The 22,168-nt window shown below is 40.6% G+C and overlaps 1 protein-coding gene and 1 pseudogene across 1 annotated transcript in view; one reads left to right on the forward strand and one right to left on the reverse strand.

Annotated features, from left to right (window-relative positions):
• Positions 1 to 6,232: 6,232 nt before the first annotated feature.
• The window catches only part of VAMP1 (vesicle associated membrane protein 1), a 69,273-nt gene continuing 53,337 nt past the window's right edge, over positions 6,233 to 22,168 (reverse strand). Inside the window, exon 5 of the mRNA XM_032390935.1 lies at positions 6,233 to 8,231. Coding sequence (XP_032246826.1) covers positions 8,149 to 8,231 — 83 coding nt within the window. The 3' untranslated portion in view covers positions 6,233 to 8,148. The remainder of the gene's footprint in view (positions 8,232 to 22,168) is intronic.
• LOC116623517 lies at positions 11,762 to 12,984 on the forward strand (annotated as a pseudogene).

Here is a 22,168-nt window from a genome sequence, read left to right on the forward strand (position 1 = left end):
CATGATCTCAGCCCTGGGATCAAGCCCCGCTTCGGGCTCCCTGCTCGGCGGGAAGCCTGCTTCTCCCTCTCCCACTCCCCCTGCTTGTGTTCCCTCTCTCGCTGTGTCTCTCTGTGTCACATAAATAAATAAAATCTTTTAAAAAAAATTATTATCTGTGTTGTCCAATATAGGAGCAGCCAGCCACATGTGGCTAAGGAACTGAATTTTATTTTAAAGATTTATTTATTTATTTATTTATTTATGAGAGAGAGAGAGGGGTGGAGGGGCAGATCAAGAGGGAGAAAGAGTCTCAAGCTGACTCTGCACTCAGCTCAGAGCCCAAGGTGGGGTTCCATCCTGGGACCCTGAGATCATGACCTGAGCAGAAACCAAGAGTCGGCCGCTCAACCGACTGAGCTACCCAGGCACCCCTGGAGAAACTGAATTTAAATTTAATTTAATTTTATATTTAAATAGCTACATATGGCTAGTGGTTACTGTACTGGACAGCACAGCTCTAAGAGGTCTATGGAGAAACTGGATTCAATGAGCCTATGGTTACCAATAGCTGGGAAGGTACAAAGAGCTCAGGCACTGAGGTATTCATGCATTCATCAAATCTCAAATATTTAACTACTGAGCACCTACTATGTGCTGCTAAACATTGTTCTAGGTATCAAAGATACAGAGCTAAACAGACGATAAGGGCACACTCTTGCTCTCATTAGATGAGGCAGATGATCAAAATAAATCGGGAACAATAAGTATTATCCTGAAAACTGAAATAGGGCAAGTGAGAGTAACTATATAGCTACTTTAGACTGAATGGTCGTGGAAATCTTTTTGAGGAGGGGACATCTGAACTGAACAACCAGAAGGAACCAGTCATAGGAAGACCAAAAGGAAGAATGTTCCAGACAGAGGGAACAGCTAATGTGAAAGTGTCTAGGACCTTAGGACATTAGAGGAGTTAGGAGAATACAAGTCTAGGCTAGAGTTGGGGGGGTGAGGGTGCTCCAGACGGAGTCAGATAGTCATAGCACATAGGGCTTCATAAACCAAAATAAGGAGTTTCATTATATTCTAAATTCAGAGAAGCCATTGGAAAGTTTTGAGCAAGGGAGAAGTGCAATCTCTTTTCATGTTAAAAAGGATTAATCTGGCTGCTATTGGGAGAATAGACATTAGGGCATTATTATCTGTAATAATCCAGTGGATAATGAATAAAGAATGGAAGCAGAAAGACCAGGTAGAAGGCTCCTGCAATAGACAGATGGAGAGAGTACACAGTTTGAAGATATCCCTTGGAGATAGAGTCAACAGGGTTTGTTGATTGAGTCTCAGATCATACTCTGTGGCCTTGGACTACTCATTTGTTAAATGAGTAATCCAAGGCTCACTTTCAAAATTAGCATCCAGTAAATATTAAATGAGTATGTACTATGTACCGGACATCTGAAGATAAAACAAACAAACAAGACGGACCTACTACCTAACCTTCTGAAGCTTGAAAAATAATTACAGTGAAGTAAGTACTATAAAGTAGAAGCACACCATATAATCAGACACCTAATCTAAGCTTGAGGATCAGGATATGCTTCCCTGAGGAAATTCAGGATGTGACCTGCAGAATAATTAAGGTTAGCTAAGTGAAGTGGGGAGGAGAGAATTCTCCCAGTGGAAGGTAGGAATGGTGCATGCCTAAGCCCCGTGATAGGAAGAATAGTTTGGCTGGAGCTTGGGAACAGAGAACAGCTGGAGAAGTAGGTAGGAAGCAGATCACTCTGACTTATAAGCTATAATAATGATTTTGGACTTTAAAAGCAATAGGAAACCACTTAAGTTTCTTTTGTTCCCCACTATAGTTTTTATTCTTCTTTATTTCACATTTTCTTACATCATAAGATACATATGGTAAACTATGTAAAGTGTACTGATCTTAAGTGTACAGCCCGAAGAAGTGTTACATATGGGTAGACTCATGTTGCCATCCCAGAAGATACAGAACATTCTCAGCACCCCAGAAGACTTCACACCCCTCCCCCCCCCCGCCCCCGGTTATCCTTACTGCTTGGATCTCAGTTAACATTCTGGGAGATAGGTAATATATCTTGTGATACAGGATATCTCTAGATTTATTCACTATTTAACTTATGACTTATCCCCGTCAATTAGTCTATAGAGATATTCACTATTTAACTTGTGACTTATCCCCATCAATTAGTCTATTAAGCTGCCTATTTAGTCATTTTATGTCTGACTTCTTTTAATCAATGTCATGTTTTTGAGATGTATCCTTGTTGTTGCTAGTTGGTAGTTTGGTTTCTTTTTAAAATTTTGCCATGTATGGGGTGCCTGTGGCTTAGTTGGTTAGGTGTCCGACTCTTGATTACAGCTCATGTCATGATCTCAGGGTTGTGAGATCAAGCCTGGCATCAGGCTCCGAGCTGTGGAGCCTGCTTGGGATTCTCTCTGCCCCTCCCTCCTGCTCACGTTCTCTCAATCTCTCTCTAAAAAATAAAAAAATTATTTTGCCATGTAGTATTCCACTATATGAATACACTTAAATTTGTCCATTCTCTTGGTTCTTTCTAATTTAAGGGTTGTTTCAAGTTTTCAGCAATTCTGAATAAAGTTACTACAAATGTTCTTATACATGTCTTTTTACAGACATATGCACTCATTTCTCTTGAGTATATACCTAGAAGTAGAATTGCTAAATCATAAGACAGAAATATGTATAGTTTTAGTTAATACTGCTAAAACATTTCTAAAATGATGGAAGTAATTTACGATCCCACCTGCAATGCTTGAGACTTCCATTGTTTCACGTATTTACCTTAACTTGGGATTGTCAGTCACCTTAATATTAGCCACTTTAAAGGACTGTGGGGTTTCCTTTCTCAGTAAAGTATTTACTTTAGGACAATTTTAGAATTACAGAAAAGGGGCGCCTGGGTGGCTCAGTTGTTAAGCATCTGCCTTCAGCTCAGGTCATGATCCCAGGGTCCTGGGATCGAGCCCAACATCGGGCTCCCTGCTCAGCGGGAAGCCTGCTTCTCCCTCTCCCACTCCCCCTGCTTGTGTTCCCTCTCTCGCTGTATCTCTCTCTGTCAAATAAATAAAATCTTTAAAAAAAAAAAATAGAATTACAGAAAAGTTGCAAAGGTAGCACAAAAGTTTTGATATCCTTCACTCAGCCTCCCTTATTTTATTTTTTTTAAAGATTTTATTTATTTATTTGAGAGAGAGAGTGAGAGAGAGAGAGAGAGCACAAGAGGGGGGAGCGGGAGAGGGAGAAGCAGACTCCCTGCTGAGCAGGGAGCCCAGTGTGGGACTCGATCCCTGGACTCCAGGATCATGACCTGAGCCTAAGACAGTCGTTTAACCAACTGAGCCACCCAGGCGCCCTGGCCTCCCTTATTTTAATATCTTACATACTCATGATTCATTAGTTAAAAGTAAGAAATTAACATTGTTGAAATACTAATTAAGCTATAGACTTTATTCAGATTGCACCAGTTTTTCCCTAATGTCCTTTTACTGGTCCAGGATCCAAACCAAGATACTAAAGGGTCATGAATGACCCTTTAGTCTTCTCTGATCTGTGACAATTTCTGTCCTTATTTTTTTTTCTTTCCTTATTTTTTCCTTGGTAGTTTTGAAGGGTGCTAATCAGTTACTTTATAGAATGTCCTTCAGTTTGGGTTTGTCTGATGTTTTCTCATGATTAGAAACTGCCAAACTGTCTTCCAAAGTGACTATAGAATACCTTTTTGTACTTCCCCTGCAATGAGAGTTCCTTCTGCTCCATCACATTTGGTGGTGGTGGTGTTGATGTTAAGCAATTCTGGGAGGTGAACAGTGGTACCTCATTGTATTTTAATTTGCATTTCTCTAATGACAAATGTTGACCATCTTTTCATATGTTTACTTGCCATCCATATATCTTATTTGCCAAAGTGTCTTTTTAAATCTTTTGCCCATTTTTAAATTGGGTCATTTGTTTTCTTATTCAGTTTTAAAGATTCTTTATGTATTCTGGATACAAGTCCATTATCAGATATGCAATCTGCAAATATTTTCTCCTAGCCTGTGGTTTGTCTATTTATTCTCTTAACATATCTGTCACAGAGCAAAGTTTTTAAATTTTGATGTGGTCCACTTTATCAACTTTTTTCTTTTATGGATTGCGTTTTCTTTTAAGTAATCTCTACACCCAACGTGGGGCTCAAACCCACAACCCGAAGATCAAAAGTGGCATACTTCACTGACTGAGCCATCCAGGCACCCCATGGATTACATTTTTGATGTAGTATCTGAAATCTGATCACCAAACCCAAGGTTGACACAGATTTTCTCCTGTGTTTTTTGTTGTTGTTGTTTTTAAGATTTTATTTATTTATTTATTTAAAAGAGAGAGAGTGAATGCACGAGCAGGGGGGAGGGGCAGAGGGAGAGCAGACTCCCTGCCAAGCAGGGAGTACAATGCGGGGCTCAATCCCAGGACTCTGGGATCAAGACCCAAGCCAAAGGCAAGTGCCCAACTGACTGAGCCACCCAGGTGCCCCTCTCCTGTGTTTTCTTCTAGATATTTTGTCACTTCACTATTTCAATTTAAGCTTATGGGCCATTACTTTTTGTGTAAGTATGAGGTATGTGTTGAAGTTTGTTTTTTTGTGGTTGAAAAGACTGTTCTTTCTGCATTGAATTTTCTTTGCATCTTTGTCAAAACTCAGTTGATAATATTTGTGTGGGTTTATTTCTGGGCTCTCTATTGGCACCGCGGGCCTATGTGTCCACCCTTTTTCTAATACCACACCATCTTGATGACTGTAGTTTCCTAATAAGTCTTGAAATTCAATAGTGTAGTTTCTCCAACTAGTGTTCTTTTTTTAGTTCCTTTCAGTTCCTTTTCTTTTCTGTATAAATTTTAGAATCCACTTGCCATTTTCTATCAAAAAAATTTAAAAGGCCTGCTGTGATTTTGATTGAGGATACACTGACTCTATAACTCAAACTGGGGAGAACTGACATCCATACAATATTGAATTTTCCAACCCATGAACACAGTACATCTCTCCATTTATTTACATCTTTGCTGATTCCTTTTATTAGTGTTTCATAGTTTTCAGTATACAGATCCTGCCCATACTTTGTTATATGTATACTTAAATACTTAAGTGGGGGGTGAGGGGTGGGGGACTATTATAAATCATATTTTTTAAATTTCAAATTCCAATTGTCAATTGCTGTTATATGGAAATATGTTTGACTTTTGTATATTGGCCTTGTATCCTACAAACTTGCTAAACTTACTTATTAGTTCTAGGAATATTTTTGGAGATCCTTTAGGATCTTTACACAGATAATTATGTCATTGTCAAACAAAGACAGTTTTATGCCTTCCTTCCCAATCTGGAAAACTTTTATTTTCTTGCCTTATTACATTGGCCAGGACTTCCAGTATACTGAATAGGTGTTCTGGTCATAGATTCCTTACAGCAAAATGATCATACCTGTCAGAGCATTCACAAATGGTGTAGCATTTATAGAACAGACACAGCAATAGTACCAACATGATACACCTAACATTTAGAAAAGCCAGTACAGATTAGGGATAGAAGAAAAGAAACTAACATGTTCTAGAGAGCCATTACATACATTTTATATTTTTGTACTAATTTGACTACCCATTTTCCCCCTTAATCTACTGCTATTTGTACCTTACAGTAAGTTTGTACATTACTATTTAGCATAGAAATCAGCTAATGGTTAGCTAGATCCAGGTCTTCCTCAGGCCAATCATTTTCCATAGGTATTATATCCTGAGGAGGATTTAATTCAATCCCCCAATACATTTGACCATTGATATCAGTATTACCACAAGACTTATTTGCATGAGGAAGGTGAATTTTACCAACATCAGTATATCACAGTATGATCATGGTACAATTCGCTTTCATTACAGAACAAATCAGTAAGAATGACAGAGGTGTTTGCTTTGCCTTCCCAACAGAAGCTACCTTTGCCCAAATACCAGATATTATTAAGAATGGGCCTTGTTACAATTGGCTATTGGGTTATTTCTGGGTTCCAAGTTAACTGGGGACAAAGCCAATGATCCCACCTCATCTCCCAGGCTTACTGAGACTGGTTTCCATTCCACAAGTGGTATTTAAAATAGTTTCTATCTCTACTACCTATACTACAAGATACAATTTATTTCTACCTATCTTGGGGTGGATAAGTGCTTCCAGGGAACTTCCATGAGTTTGCCATAAGATTCCATAATCTTCCATAAGATTCCCATTGGTGTGCCCCTTGAGCCTCAAAGCTAGGACTGAAGGCTGTTACCCCATGGCCACTTTAACTTCCTTTAACCTGTGTTAAAATAGTCAAGAGACTCTATTGGGCCAGGGTGCAAGTCCTTTCCCTGTGCTGGGTGCTAGCATTATCCAGCATTATTTGTTAAGTCAGCCTGATTCACTCTGCTAAAGCCTTGTTATCCTTCCAGGCTGACTCCCATCATTTGCCTTCCTCCTGAAGAGAACTCCCTCTAATCTGCCTAGTCTAGTTAATGAATCTTTTTCTCTGAATATCACTCTTTATTAAAAGCAAAATCCATTTGTCCCAAGATATCTAGACTGGCTAAGTGCTCTCGTAAGTCCCTTTTCTGTCTTGTGGGCCAGTATTGTTTAATCCACCACTCATGCTGTTGCCATTGTATACTAATGGCCCAAGTGCAGTTAGGAAACAAGTTTTATACCCAAAAATGATGGGTCTCCTATACTGGAGTTAGATGAGAGGTAGCCACACCGAGATGTAATTTAGTCTGACTATGCCACAAGGCCTCCCACAGCCTTCCTTGTCTCAGGGTGTGGCCATTCTCTGAGGGAACTCGAACTCACCACATCATGTCCACTACTTTAATCCCTTCAGGTCCCATTGTATTTCCCTGTTTTGCTTAATAGCTTTCTATCCACAAAAGCAAGGGTGATATGTATTTGTGTATGCGGCCATTATATATTGTCAATTATAACCAGGGACATTTCTAAGAATTTGATCATCAGGATTTAGTTACACAACCATCTGTCAGTTGGGAGCTGTACACCACACAGTTTGAAGTCCCAACAATTCTCAGAAATTTCTTCCCAAGTGATATCCTTTGTAATAGATATAGCCTGAAAAATAGGACTTAAGAGATATGGAACATCACTAGAGGCCCACTTAGTCATTAACAGTTGGTCTAGCTCACCATCATGTCGTATGAGCAGAATGTCTCCAGAGCAATGCCCACTCAGGTTTCCAGTCTGCCATTTGCCCTTGTTGGTGTCAACCTAAATAAAGGAGGTAAAATAAGGCAAGTTCACATCACTGGAAATTGAGTTTATTTGGGAATAGCAGATGAGTTGCAATTCGGGAAACGCACGCTGTAGCAAGCGACAGGCAAGTCCATTGACTGCTTGGGGTTGGCTGTATTTATGGGAAAGGAGTGCAAAGAGGGGGAAACCCAGCTGGAGTCCAAGCACAAAGTTCATTGGCTTGAGGATGAGGAGAGGTTCTTTGTTCATTGGATGTTCATTGATCAGGAGATACGTCCCGGTCTTCTGTAAATCAGGCATTTAATGAAAATCAGAATCTTGGTTCTGTTCTGAGAGCACATGTGTGAGGATCTTCATGTCATATCCTCTGGTTCCATTTTAGATTGAAATCCTTTCAGATCATAAAAGCAGGGGTTCTCTCAACAAACACATAGATTTACCCTTTCCAGGCATCTGATATAACTGTGCTGAAAGATAACAGTATTCTCTTGCTCTGAGCCTCTCTCAAGGTATTACTATACGTTAGATTCCTCTTATTGCATAACCCACTTATTCATTCCTTTATCCTCAACCATTATTTCTCTTTCTCTCCATATATGTTTACCCAAACATTTCCACCTTTGGAAAGCACAGCAGGTTCCGGCCACTGAGCTGGTCCAGGTTGCTGACAGCAATACTAGTTTAGCAAGTTCCTCTCTGTCAGTCCACTCCCATTCCTACAGAGAAGGGTGACACAGGGGCAGAAATAGTGGCTGTCTTGACCACGAGGCAGCAAGCAGTATCCACCATTAACCCCAGTTTTGCCAGATGTGGTCCAGGCACAGTCCACCCTATCAGGCCCTTAAGATTTCTGGCATAAAGTTGTAAAGGTGTCGTTAATCCCTGCTCCTGGTGCCCACAGCTGCATCACTGGTCCTGGGACCACTGCATCAGATAGGAAGAAAGAAAACATGGTGACATGGGGAACCATGTAGTCACACCAGCATCCTCCCCCACCCCCTTCCCCAGGTCCCCAAGAGAGTTGGAGGACCCATCCAAGGGGCTCCCCTTAGCTCCTCCTAACACTGAGTGTGAGCACACGCTCAGAAAGGCATGTAAACCAGCCCCTCATGATTTTATCTCCCCTGCTTTTAGGCAGCAAATGTTGCAACTACCTATTCCAATTCTCTATTGGACAGTTACTCTGAGGATGATATATGGCATGATTCCTTTATTCGACGTGATATCTCTTTGCCTCCCTGTTGGACACTATGGACCATAAAGTGCATCCCTTGGTCTGAAGAAATGTTCCTCAGTGGTGCAAATTGGTACAGTGTCTTCTGTACCAAACCTTTAATAGTATTTTTAGCATTTGGATCTACTATCAAATATGCAAAGCCCAGGGCGCCTGGGTGGCTCAGTTGGTTGGGCGACTGCCTTCGGCTCAGGTCATGATCCTGGAGTCCCTGGATCGAGTCCCGCATCGGGCTCCCTGCTCAGCGGGGAGTCTGCTTCTCCCTCTGACCGTCCCTCCTCTCATGTGCTCTCTCTATCTCATTCTCTCTCTCAAATAAATAAATAAAATCTTAAAAAAAAAAAAAAATATGCAAAGCCCAGCCCAGCATAAGTGTCTATTCTGGTTAGGACCTATTTATAGTCCCCTGGGGCTACCAGCATTGGTCCAATGTAGTCCACACACCATCTATGTGCACAGCCTTCCCCCGGGCATCTTTCCCAGAGCCATCTGCAGTCTCTCTCTTATGGCATTGTGTGTCTCAGAGCGCACAAGAGGAAGATGTTTAGATCCAGCCCACCTATGTACTGCTGCAGCACCACATACCCACTCACCTCAACGGAGTGCCCCAAAAGGTCTAATTCGTGGTGTCAATCACCTTCTAAATCCGGAAGGGAGTCCTTCCAGTGGGGATCGACATGCCCTGCTTTAATGTGCCCCTTAAATTCCCAGAGTGATTTCCACATGGCCACGCCCTATTCAGGCATCCCCTTACTAGTCCAGTTTTCTCTTGCCCATCTACCGTGGCCCTATGGCCAGGCCACCGGCTACTGCCCATGAGTCTGTAAAAACCCAAACACGGGGGCTTTTAACCAGTGTTCAATTCTTGCATCACCGCTAGAAAACAGCATGCAGTTGAGCCCATTGAGAGATGATCCTCTTCTATCAGTCTCTCCATCTGACGGTCTTTTTTTTTTTAAGGTACAGCAAGTGAGCATATTTGGCTTCTTAGAACATACATACTGGTTTTCTTTCTTTCTTTTTTTAAGATTTTATTTATTTGACAGAGAGAGACACAGGGAGAGAGGGAACACAAGCAGGGGGAGTGGGAGAGGGAGAAGCAGGCTTCCTGCAGAGCAGGGAGCCCGCTGCGATGCGGGGCTCGATCCCAGGACCCTGGGATCATGACCTGAGCCGAAGGCAGATGCTTAATGACTGAGCCACCCAGGCGCCCTCCATCTGACAGTCTTAACACGGCAGTCTTTCAAACAGGATACTGGCCATTCATCTCAGAACCATCATCAATTTTCATCCCAGCTTTCATTTAATTCCATCAACTGCTGCATCTGCATATGCTCCTAACCTAATTTTAGGCCCTGTTAAAACTCCACCCACAGGTTTTGGATTCCCGGTGCGCTGGGCTGCTGTGTCAAGGAGCATCTTGTCGTATGTCAAGGGTAATGGGTTTATTCAACAGGTGAATATCCTGGTCATCATAAAGCCACAAAGCCAGTCCCACATGGCTTGTATAGGAAGCTCATCCGCTGCTTCATCTGCAGTGTTCCACTCGGCATTTATAGGGGAAGTTGGGCAGTTCATCTTCTCAGGATAAACACACTTTCCAGTGTTTCCTATCCCGTCCACCAGGCCTGGGGCACTTTTGGGGCACTCTGTTGAGGTGAGTGGGCATGTGGTGCTGCAGCAGTACATAGGTGGGCTGAATCTAAACACCTGAATAATCTCCTGTGCATTCCTGGATCGTGTATCATCCATCTGTGATTATTCCATGGTGAGCTGCAGGTCCTATATCAACCCAAACATGCTCTTCCATTCTGCAGCATTCAAAACCAGAGACACAGCCCCCAAATCAATTACTCTTACAACCCACTTCAGTAAAAGTTCTTCAGGGAGCCGATGATACCAATCTACAAAATAAGACAACTCCTTCACACTATACTCCTGCTTTCAGTAGTTTCTCAGTTTTGTTCCCTACCCCCACCCCCATCTTGACAACCTTCATGGGAAACGGAGGCCTTAGAGCATAATTTTCCTCTTTGCAGGCAGCTTTGAGGCTAGTGGCTGAAGCTAGTGGTCCAGCATCCAAGTCCAACCCACCAGTTTCTTCGACTTTCACTTTGGCTGTTACAGATAATAACCAAGGGAGTGTATATTTAGCCTGCTTCTCATTATTTTTGCATTTCTTTATATATCTAATGAGCCAGCTCCTTGAGAATCAGGTCTACCCCCATTTCTAAATTCTATCCATGGCTGATCTCAGCCCAGCTGCAGTTTCAGACCATGAGGGACTAGGTGGCCGTCCAGGGATCAAAGGTTCCTTATTCCCTGCCCTTCCTTACTTTCTCTTCCCAAGCCGTAAGTTTCTGCGAGCCATGGCTGTTTTAGCAAATCCCACTCCTCTGATGCCAATTAATAGGATCTGTTTCTACTCACAACACTTGTGACACCAAATGTGTGGGTTTTTCACAGCAAGAAATTCTCCAATTCTCTGCAGATACCAACTTAGTGTCCTGCAATTTAGCTCAATTTTGACACTAACGACACAGAGCTAGGAGGTTACCTACACTTCTGTCCAACTTGCCTACAAATCAGGGGTTCCCAAGACCCCCTCTTCAACTACAATAATTTGCTGCAACAGTTAATGGAACTCAGGGAAATACTTTACTAACTAGTAACAGGTTTATTACAAAGGATATTATAAAGGATACAAACGAGCAACCAGATAAAGAAGTAACCAGGGCAAAGTCTGGAAGAGTCCAGAGCACAGGAGCTTCTGCCCCCACGGAGATTGGGGTGCTCGACGGTCCCCTGCTCACAGATGCATTCACCAACCTGGAAGCTCTCTGAACCCCCTAGTTTAGGGATTTTTATGGCGGCTTCATCATGTAAACAGAATTATTAACTCAATCTCTAGCCTCCTCCCCTTCCTGGAGGATGGGTGGGTAGGGCTGAAAGTTCCAAACTTCTAATCATGGCTGAATCTTTCTGGTGACCAGTTCCCACCCTGAAGCTATCCAGGGGCCCGCCAAGAGTCACCGCATGAAAACAAAACACAGTTGGGAGGCGCCGCATGAGGAGGCGGTCACATCTGACTCAGGGTCGGGTGTGTGCACAGGGGGCGGGCTCTGCCTCTGAGTGAGCAGGCTCCCTGCACCGTTTCCTGTTCTCTCCCCTGCCCCGCTGCAGCTCTGGCCTTGCCCGACCCAGCCTGACTGCGGCTTCAGCTTTGGAAGAGCTACAGAAAGATCCAGAGGAGGTGAAGGTGCTGCTGGAAAAGGCCTCTAGAAAAAGAGTACATGATGCCCTTACAGCTGACAAATCCAAGATGGAGACAGAAATCAAGACCAAGATGCAGCAGAAATCACAGGGAACAGCAGAACTTCTTGACAGTGAAAAGCCAGGTACTGTGCTTGCTCCCATCACAATGGGATAGACAGTGAAAATCAGTAATTACGGATGGGATCAGCAGATAAATTTGTGAAAATCTACATCACCTTAAGTGGAGTTCATCAAGTCCCCACTGAGAACGTGCAGGTGCACTTCACAGAGAGCTCATATGATCCTTTGGTAAAGAATCTAAATGGGAAGAGTCACGCCATGGTTGTGAACAATCTCTTGAAACCTATCTCCGTGGAAGGCAGTTCAAAAAAAAATCAAGACAGATACAGTTCTTATATAGAAAGAAAGCAGAAAACACATGGTGGGACTACCTGACTCAGGTTGAAAAAAGAATGCAGAGAGAAAGAAAAGCCCTCCCACAGCACTGAAATACATCCTAGTGAGGGATTGATGAATGTTCTAAAGAAAATTTATGAAGATGGAGATGATGATATAAAGTGAACCATTAATAAAGCCTGCGTGGAATCAAGAGAGAAACAAGCCAAAGGAGACACAGAATTTTGGGACTTTAAAGTCATTTTGGTGGGACGCCTGGGTGGCTCATTAGGTTAAGGGTCTGTCTTCAGCTCAGGTCAAGATCCCAGGGTCCTGGGATCGAGCCCTGCCTCAGGCATCAGGCTCCCTGCCCTGCTCAGTGAAGAGCCTGCTTCTCCCTCTGCCTGTCACTCCCCCAGCTTGTGCTCTCTCTCTCTGTCTGAAATAAATAAAATCTTTAAAAAATAAATAAATAAATAAAGTCATTTCGGGAACTGTGGTATGGAAATATTGATGTTCCCAATAAGATGTTGGTGAGCTGCACAGATACATTTGACAGATAACTACATACACAGCCTTCTTCTAAGAAGAGGCAATGAACTCTCCCATTAAGAGAATATGCTTATTAAACACTTCCTCCAAAGATGGTTTCTTTAGTAATCTGGGCATTTTGTTCAAGAAAGGATAATATTGCATTCATGTGTGAAATGTAAAAAAGCAAGTCTTGCCTAATGATAATGCCACATTGTGTTTCTTTTTGTTCAGCTAACAAAAGTTATTGTTTGCCTGTAAGTTCCTGACATCAGCTCCCACCAATGTAAGAATAAGTAAAAATAAAATCTGAATTTTTGCATAAATGAATAAATAAATATAAATAAAACAAAAGACATTCCTATCACTCAGGAAATTACAAGGGTTTTAGGAGCTCTGTGTCAGGAACTGAGGGCAGAGACCAAATATATATTTATTATGTCACAGGAATGGTGAGAGAGGACATCCTTGTCTTGTTCCCAGTCTTCACTCAATCTGTCACTATTAAGTTTAGTGTTATCTGCACATTATTAGGTTAAGGAAGTCCCCCTCTATTCTTTGTTTGCTGAAAGTTTTTATCATGAATGAATGTTGAATTTTGTCAAATGCTTTTTCAGCATTTATTGAGATGATCATATGGTTTTTCCTATTTGGTCTGTTAATATGATGTATTGCGTTTATTTCTGAATGTTGACCCAAACTTGCATTCATTTGGTTATGATGTATTATGCTTTAAAAAAAAAAAAAGATTTTATTTATTTATTTGTGAGAGAGAGAACGAGTGAGGGGAGAGGCAGAGGGAGAGGGAGAAACAGACTCCCTGCTAAACACGGAGCCAGATGTTGGGCTCAATGCTAGGACCCTGAGATCAGGACCTGAGCCAAAGTCAGATGCTTAACTGACTGAGCCACCCAGGTGCCCCCTACCCAGTTATCCTTTTTATGTATTACTGGATTTGAATTGCTGATATTTTGTTGAGGAATTATGTATCTATGTTCATGAGGAATATTGATATCAGTAATTTTCTTTTCCCATAACATCTTTGTCTGATTTTGGTATTAAGGCAATGCTGGTTTTATAAAATAAGCTAGGAAATATTCCTTCTTCTATTTTCTGGAATAGATTGTGCAGAATTCTATTATTTCTTCCTTATGTGTTTGGTAAAATTTATCAGTGAGTTAATCTCAGCCTGGAGTTCTATTAATTAGAAAGTTTTTAACTACAGGGGCGCCTGGGTGGCTCAGTTGTTAAGCATCTGCCTTAGGCTCAGGTCCTGATCCCAGGGTCCTGGGATTGAGCCCCGCATCGGGCTCCTTGCTCCGTGGGAAGCCTGCTTCTCCTTCTCCCACTCCCCCTGCTTGTGTTCCTGCTCTTGCTATCTCTCTCTCTGTCAAATAAATAAATAAAATCTTTAAAAAAAAAAGTTTTTAACTACAAATTAGATGTCTTTCAGGTTATCTATTTTCCCTTGAGTGAGTTTTGGAAGTTTGTGTCTTTCGAGGAAGCAGTTCATTTCATCTAAGTTATCAAATCTGTGGCCATAAAGCTGTCAGTCTGGTTAGTTGTTTATCACATTTATTGATCTTTCAAAGAACCAGTTTTTGGTTCTTTAATTCTTTCCTTCTGTTTGCTTTAGGTTTAATTCGCTCTTCTTTCTTTTAAGGTGAGAGCTTATGTTACTGATTTTAGATATTTCTTCTTTTGTAATATGTACATTTCATGCTATAAATTTCCCTCAAAACACAGCTTTAGCATCATTCTACAAATTTCAATATGTTGTATTTTAATTTTCATTTTGTTCAAAGACTTCCCCTTTGGCCCATAGGTGATTTAGAGGAGTGCAGTTCAGCTTCCACATATCTTCAGACTTTCTAGATACTGTTCTCTGATTCCATTATGATCTAAGAAGATAGATATTTTGTATGATTTATATTATTTTCAATGTGTTAAGGTTTGTTTTGTGGCCCAGAATATGTTCTATTTTGGTTAATGGTCCATGTGCATCTGAGAAAAATGTATATTCTGCTGCTGTGGAGTAGAGTGTTCAATAAGTGTCAATTCAGTTAGGTCAAGTTGGTTGATAGTGCTATTCAGATATCTGAATCCTTACAGATTTTCTGCTTATCTGTTCTACCAATTACTGAAAGAAGAGTGTTGAAGTTTCCATTAAAATTGTGAATTTTTCTATTTCTCCCTTAGATCTTTTAGTTTTGCTTCATATATTTTGAAGCTCTACTGTTAGTTACATGTATGTTCAAGATCACTATATCTTCTTGGAGAAATGACCCTTTTACCAACATATTATGTCCCTCTTTATCCCTGATCTGTTCTTGTTCTGAAGTCTACTTTATGTGAAATTAATATAAACATTCCAGCTTCCTTTTGATTAGTGTTTTTATGGTAAATTTTTCTCTACTTTTCTAGAAGTAGAAACCTATTGAATACTCTATATTTAAAGTGAATTTCTAGTACACAGCATATAGTTGGGTCTTGCTTCCTAACCTCTATCTTTTAAGTGGTATGTTTAGACTATTCACATCTAAAGTGATTATTGATAGAGTTAGATTAAAATATGCCATCTTGTTTGCTGTTTTCTTGTGTCTGTTTTTTTGTGTGTGTTTTTTGGGGGGGGGGTGGGATTTTCTGTTCATTGTTATCTGTTAATAAATTTGATTATATTAAAATGCAAAATTCTGTCCATTAAAAGACAATATAAACACAGGACAGACTGGGTGAAGATACTTACAATTCATATGACTGACAAAGAATTACCATCCAGAATGTTTAAAAAAAAAATCAGTAATAGGTTACATCAATGGGGCACCTGGGTGGCTCAGTCATTAAGCGCCTGCCTTCTGCTCAGGTCATGATCCCAGGGTCCTGGGATTGAGCCCCACATCGGGCTCTCTGCTCTGCAGGAAGCCTGCTTCTCCCTCTCCCACTCCCCCTGCTTGTGTTCCCTCTCTCGCTGTGTCTCTCTCTGTCAAATAAATAAATAAAATCTTTAAAAAAAAAAAAAAGAAAGAAAAAGACAAACGATCTGACAGAAAAATAGGCAAAGAATATGAATGGGCAACTCACTAATGAAGAAAACCAACATTAAAAAAAGTATTTTTAAAAAAGATGTTCAGCCACAGACTCTTAACCATAGAGAACAGTTATCAGTGGGGAGGTGGGTGGAGGGATGAGTTAAATAGGTGACAGGGATTAAGGAGGGCCCTTGTAGTGATGAGCACCGGATGTTGTATCAAGTGTTGTATCACTGTATTGTACACCTGAAACTAGTATTACACTGTATGTTAACTAACTGGAATTTAAATAGAAACTTAAAGAAAAGATGCTCAACCTCACCAGTAGTCATGAGAACACATATTAAAATAAGGTACTGGGGCGCCTGGGTGGCTCAGTCGTTAAGCGTCTGCCTTCAGCTCAGGTCATGATCCCAGGGTCCTGGGATCGAGCCCACATGCTCGGTGGGAAGCCTGCTTCTCCCTCTCCCACTCCCCCTGCTTGTGTTCCCTCTCTCGCTGTCAAATAAATAAATAAAATCTTTAAAAAAAAAAAAAAAAAACAAAATAAAGTAAAAATAAAATAACAGGGTACTATTTCACACATATAGATTTAGCAAAAATTTAGAAATCTGATGAAATCAAGAATTAGCAAGGATTTGGAGCAACCAGCACTTTCATGCATAACTAATGGAAAAATAAATTTAAATAATTTTGAAGAGAAAGTTGGCCATATCTTGCTAAACAGAAGATACATATTCTGACATACGATTCACATTTCACATCTAGGTATATAATCTAGAGAAACTCTTGTTCACATGCACAATGAAACATATAAAAGAGTTGATTGGGGCATTGTTTTCTTTTTTTTTTTTTTAAGATTTTATTTATTTATTTGACAGAGAGAGACACAGGGAGAGAGGGAACACAAGCAGGGGGAGTGGGAGAGGGAGAAGCAGGCTTCCCGCTGAGCAGGGAGCCCGATGTGGGGCTCGATCCCAGGACCCTGGGATCATGACCTGAGCCGAAGGCAGATGCTTAACGACTGAGCCACCCAAGCGCCCCTGGGGCATGGTTTTCTAATAGTTAAAAAGTAAGGGGCCCCCTGGCTGGCTCAGTCAGAAGAGTGTGCGACTCTTGATCTTGGGGTTGTGAGTTCAAGCTCCACATTGGGTGTAGAGAGAGAGAGAGGTGTCACAATAAAACTAGTTGCTAAAAAGATACATACAATTTAATGCCATTTATATGAAATTAAGAAACAAGCAAAATATCATATATAGATTATAAAGATATTTGTAGAAAAATTATTAAAATGTGCAAGGAAATGATGAAACCAAATTCAGGATATTAACTTCTTCTAGGGAAAAAAGGTAAAGGGATATCAAAGGGCCTTAATTTTACATGCAGTGTTTCACTTTTTAAGCAGAACCATGGTTATGTGTGTGATTAATTATGGTATTACCTATACTTTTTTCTTTCCTTTCTTTTTTTTTTTTAGAGAGAGAAAGAGAGCACATGGGTGGGGAGGGGCAGAGGGAGGGAGAGAATCTTCAGCAGCCTCCACGCTCAGCATGGAGCCCCATATGAGGCCCTATCTCACCACCCTGAGATCATGATCTGAGCTGAAATCAAGAGTCAGACGCCTAAGCAGCTGAGCCACCCAAGCACCCCAACTGCCTATGCTTTTTTTGCCAGAAATATCTCATTAAAAATAATTTTTTAAGGAAACTAATAGAGAATTTCCAGTTTCCAGTAATAACAGACTAGCTTTTTCAGTCCAGACCTCTGGCGGAAAGCAACTAAAAATAATGGATACTTTTATAAATCATGGAAAAAGCACCAGAAAGATGACAAGATCATAAGGAATTACCCAGAAGAGACAGTAAGAATACAGACCTTGAGACAGCAAAAGCTTAAACCTCACTTCACCAAAAAAAGAAATCCAAATGGCTGATAAACGCATAAAAAGGTGCTCGGCTTCGTTAGACACCAGAGAAATACAAATAAAACCACACCCACCAGACTGGCAAAAATTCAAAACTCTTTTGCAAGTACATAGTATTAAATATTGATAAGTGTGTGGAGCAACCAGAACTCCCACATACTGCCCAAGAAGTGTAACTTGGTTCAATTGCTTTTGAAATCAGTTTGGCATTATCTAGTGAAGCTGACAATAATGTATGGCCCAGCAAGTCCACTCTTAGGTATATACCAAGAGAGATGCATGCATATGATTATAAGGATTCCTGTACAGTAGGGTCGACAGAAGCAGTGTTTATAATCCCAGTTCCAAAAACTGGAAATAAACCCAGTGTTCATCATCATCAACAATGGTTTAGTCACAGAGTGAAATGTTATATAGTAGTGAAAATGGATGCACTAGAGTGAAACATGGCAAGAAGCATGAATGTCATAAACATTCTGTTGAGAAAAAGAAGCAAGACAGAAAAGAAAACATACAGTGCGATTCCACTCATAACGTTTAAAAAACTGAACTACGTTGTTTAGGGATACATACATAAGTGGTGAAACTAATATAACAAAAAGCAAAGAAATGATCATCACCGAAGACTATGTCAGTGATTGCTCTAGGAGGGAGAGAGTTGATTATGGTTGGAGAGGGGCACATAGATGACTTCTGAGCTTCCAATGATGCTCCATCTCTTGATATAGATGGCAATTATGCCATTTCACTTTGTAATCATTCACTAAACTCTACATACGCACTTATGCAATTTTCTGTTTGGATGTATATTTCAAACACAAAGTAAAATAAAGGGGAACGGAGTTCGGTTAAGTACAGCAAAGGACCTGAAAGATTCAGTTTTGAGCATTTGGAGTATGTCTGTGAGACATTCCAACGTTGGGGCCAAATAGGTTGAAGACATAAATTTCGGAGTCCTAGACTTAGAGATGATAAACGAAGAGGAAGAGTAGATCACCTACAGGGTGTATGAGGGTAACAAGAGAAGAGGGCCAAGATGAGACCCCGCAGAGCACCTGCACTTGACGGCCAAGCAGAGGAGGAAGAACTAGCAGAGGAGACGAAGAATAGCCAAAGGAGGAGGAAGAAATCTAGGAAACATGATGTCTGCGGGGAAAAAACGTTTCAAGAAGAAAGGAGCGGTCTACTCTGTCAAATGCTGCTGAGGGGTTAAATAAGATGGAAAAGTGTCTGCTGGATCTATTAAAATGTAGTCATCGACCTTAGCAAGAGGAGATCCAGTGAAGAGATGGGGCGGAAATGAGATGAAGGATGGGTGGGAGGTAAGCAGGGCTACCACATGGCACAGCCGTGGAAGGCGCCTTTCAAGTTATGCCCCAGGAGGCACCATCAACGCAGACTACAGAATAATGAGGCCTGTGGAGCTGTGCGATGTCAAGCCCCCAGAGAGAAAATGGAGCCCACGAGTAGAGTGATTTAAGAGCATTACCCCTAAGGTCCAGCAGCCTGTCCTCAAACACTGATTGCAACACTTACTAACAATGTGAAGTTGGTCAAGTGGCTCAAACTTTTCACACCTCAAGGTCCAAATCTATAAAAATAATACCAATGCAAGAGGACTGTTGTGAGAGGTAAATATAACAATTTGCATTTCAGCACATAATAAGCATTCAATCAGTGTAAATTATTATTTTCTGTACTTAGACAAACTCCTTCATGAAGCATGGCCATCATGGGAAGAGAGCAATGACAATAGCTACAGGGGGATATGGAATTGAAGGAAGGTAGTGATTGCTTTGTTTTGTTTAATTTCATTAATTAACTTTATTTCTTAAAGCTTCAGTTTACAGAAAAATTGCACAGAAAATACAGAGAGTATCCATATATTCTTTCTCCCCCTCCACACACAGCTTCCCCTACTACTAACATCTTGCATTAGTGTGGTACACTTGTTACAGCTTATGAACCAAATTGATACATTGTCACTAACTAAAGTTCATAGTTTACATTAGAGTTCACTCTATGAGGAATGTATAGTGTCATGTACGCATCATTATAGTATCGTATAATATCGTACAAAGTAGTCACTGCCCTAAAAATCCCCTATGATTCACCTCTTCATCCCTCCCTCTCCCCAAGCCCCTGGCAACCCCTGATCTTTTTACTGTCTCTATAGTTTTGCTTTTTCTAGAATGTCACAGTCGGAATCACACAATATGTAGCCTTCTCAAACTGGCTTCTTTCACTTAGCAATATGCATTAAGATTATTCCCTGGGGTTTTTTTGTGGCTCAATGGCTCATTTCTTTTTTTGCAGAATAATATTTCATGATCTAGATGTACCACTGTTTTTTATTCATTCAACTGCAGAAGAATGTCTTGGTTACTTCTAAGTTTTGGCAATTATGAATAAAGCTGCCAAAACATATGTGCGCAGGTTTTTGCATAGACATAAGTTTTCAACTCATTTGGACAAATACCAAAGTACGAAATTGCCAGATCATATGATAAGACTATGTTTAGCTTTGTAAGAAATTGCCAAACTGTCTTCCAAATTGGTTCTGCCATTTTGTATTCCCACCAGCAATGAAGGAGAGTTCCTGTTGTTCTGTATACTCACCAGAGATTGGTGTTTGGGGTTTTAGCCATTCTAATACGTGTGCAGTAGTATCTTATTGTTTTCATTTGCAATTCCTTAATGACATATGAGGTTTAGCGTCTTTTCATATGCTTATTTGCCATCTGTACATCTTCTTTGGCAAGGTGTCTGTTCAGATCTTTTTGCCCATTTTTGCGGCCCATTTTTGAATTGAGTTGCCTATTTTCATATTGTTGAGCTTAAACAGTTCTTTGTATATATATATATTTTTTAAAGATTTTATTTATTTATTTGACAGAGAGAGACACAGCGAGAGAGGGAACGCAAGCAGGGGGAGTGGGAGAGGGAGAAGCAGGCTTCCCGCCGAGCAGGGAGCCCGACGCGGGGCTCGATCCCAGGACCCTGGGATCATGACCTGAGCCGAAGGCAGACGCCTAACGACTGAGCCACCCAGGCGCCCCTCTTCGTATATTTTTAACACAAGTTCTTTATTAGATTCGTGTCTTGCCAATATTTTTTCAGTCTGTGGCTTGTCTTCTCATTCTTTTAACAGTGTCTTTCACAGAGCAGAAGTTTTTCATTTTAATGGAGTCTCATTTATCAATTTTTTTCTTTCACTTGTGAAAGTAGTATTTGTACTACTTTTGCTGTTGTATTTAAAAAGTCATTGCCAGCCAAACTGTGGAAAGAGCCGAGATGCCCTTCAACAGATGAATGGATAAAGAAGATGTGGTCCATATATACAATGGAATATTACTTAGCCATCAGAAAAGATGAATACCCAACTTTTACATCAACATGGATGGGACTGGAGGAGATTATGCTAAGTGAAATAAGTCAAGCAGAGAAAGTCAATTATCATATGGTTTCACTTATTTGTGGAACATGAGGAATAACATGGAGGACATTAGGAGAAGGAAGGGAAAAAGGGGGGGGAAATTGGAGGGAGAGATGAACCATGAGAGACTATGGACCTGAGAAACAAACAGGGTTTTAGAGGGGAGGGTGGAGGGGGGATTGGTTAGCCCGGTGATGGGTATTAAGGAGGGCACGTACTGCATGGAGCACTGGGTGTTATACGAAAACAATGGATCGTGGATCACCACATCAAAAACTAATGATGTATTGTACGGTGACTAACATAATAAAATTTAAAATAAATAAATAAATAAATAAAAATAAAATAAATAAAATAAAATAAAAAGTCATTGCCAAGCTCAAGGTCTCCTAGATTTTCTCCTATATTATCTTCTAGTAGTTTTATAGTTTTTGCATCTTACATATAGGTCTATGATCCATTTTGAGTTAATTTTTGTGAAAAGTATAAGGTCTATTCTAGAGTCTTTTTTTGTATGTCGGGTTGTGCCAGCACCACTTGTTGAAAAGACTATGTTTTCTCCATTGATTGCCTTTGGTCCTTTGCCAAAGATCAGTTGATTATATTCCTGTGTATCTACTTCTGGGCTTTTTATTCTGTTCCATGTATCTATCCATTTATTCTTCTTGCCCACCCCATACTATCTTGATTACCGTAGCTTTATAATAAGTCTTGAAGCACGCAGTGTCAGTCTTCTTCTGACTTTATCCTTCTCCTTCAATACTGAATTGGCTAGTCTAAGTCTTTTTTTTTTTTTTTAAGTAATTTCCACACCCAATGTGAGGCTCAAACTCACAACCCCGAGATCAAGAGTCTCATGCTCTTCCGACTGAGCCAGCCAGGCACACCATGGGTCTTTTTAACTTTAGATTGGCTTGTCAATATACACAAAACAACTTGCTGGGATTTTGGTTGAGATTGTGTCCAATCTACAGATCAAGTTGAGAAGAGCTAGTATTTGAACAATATTGAGTGGAAGGTTTTTTGTTTTTGTTTTAAGATGAAGAGAAACTTGAG

This window comes from Phoca vitulina, unplaced genomic scaffold, assembly GCF_004348235.1.
Source record: "Phoca vitulina isolate PV1807 unplaced genomic scaffold, GSC_HSeal_1.0 scaffold59, whole genome shotgun sequence".
Lineage (NCBI taxonomy): Eukaryota > Metazoa > Chordata > Mammalia > Carnivora > Phocidae > Phoca > Phoca vitulina.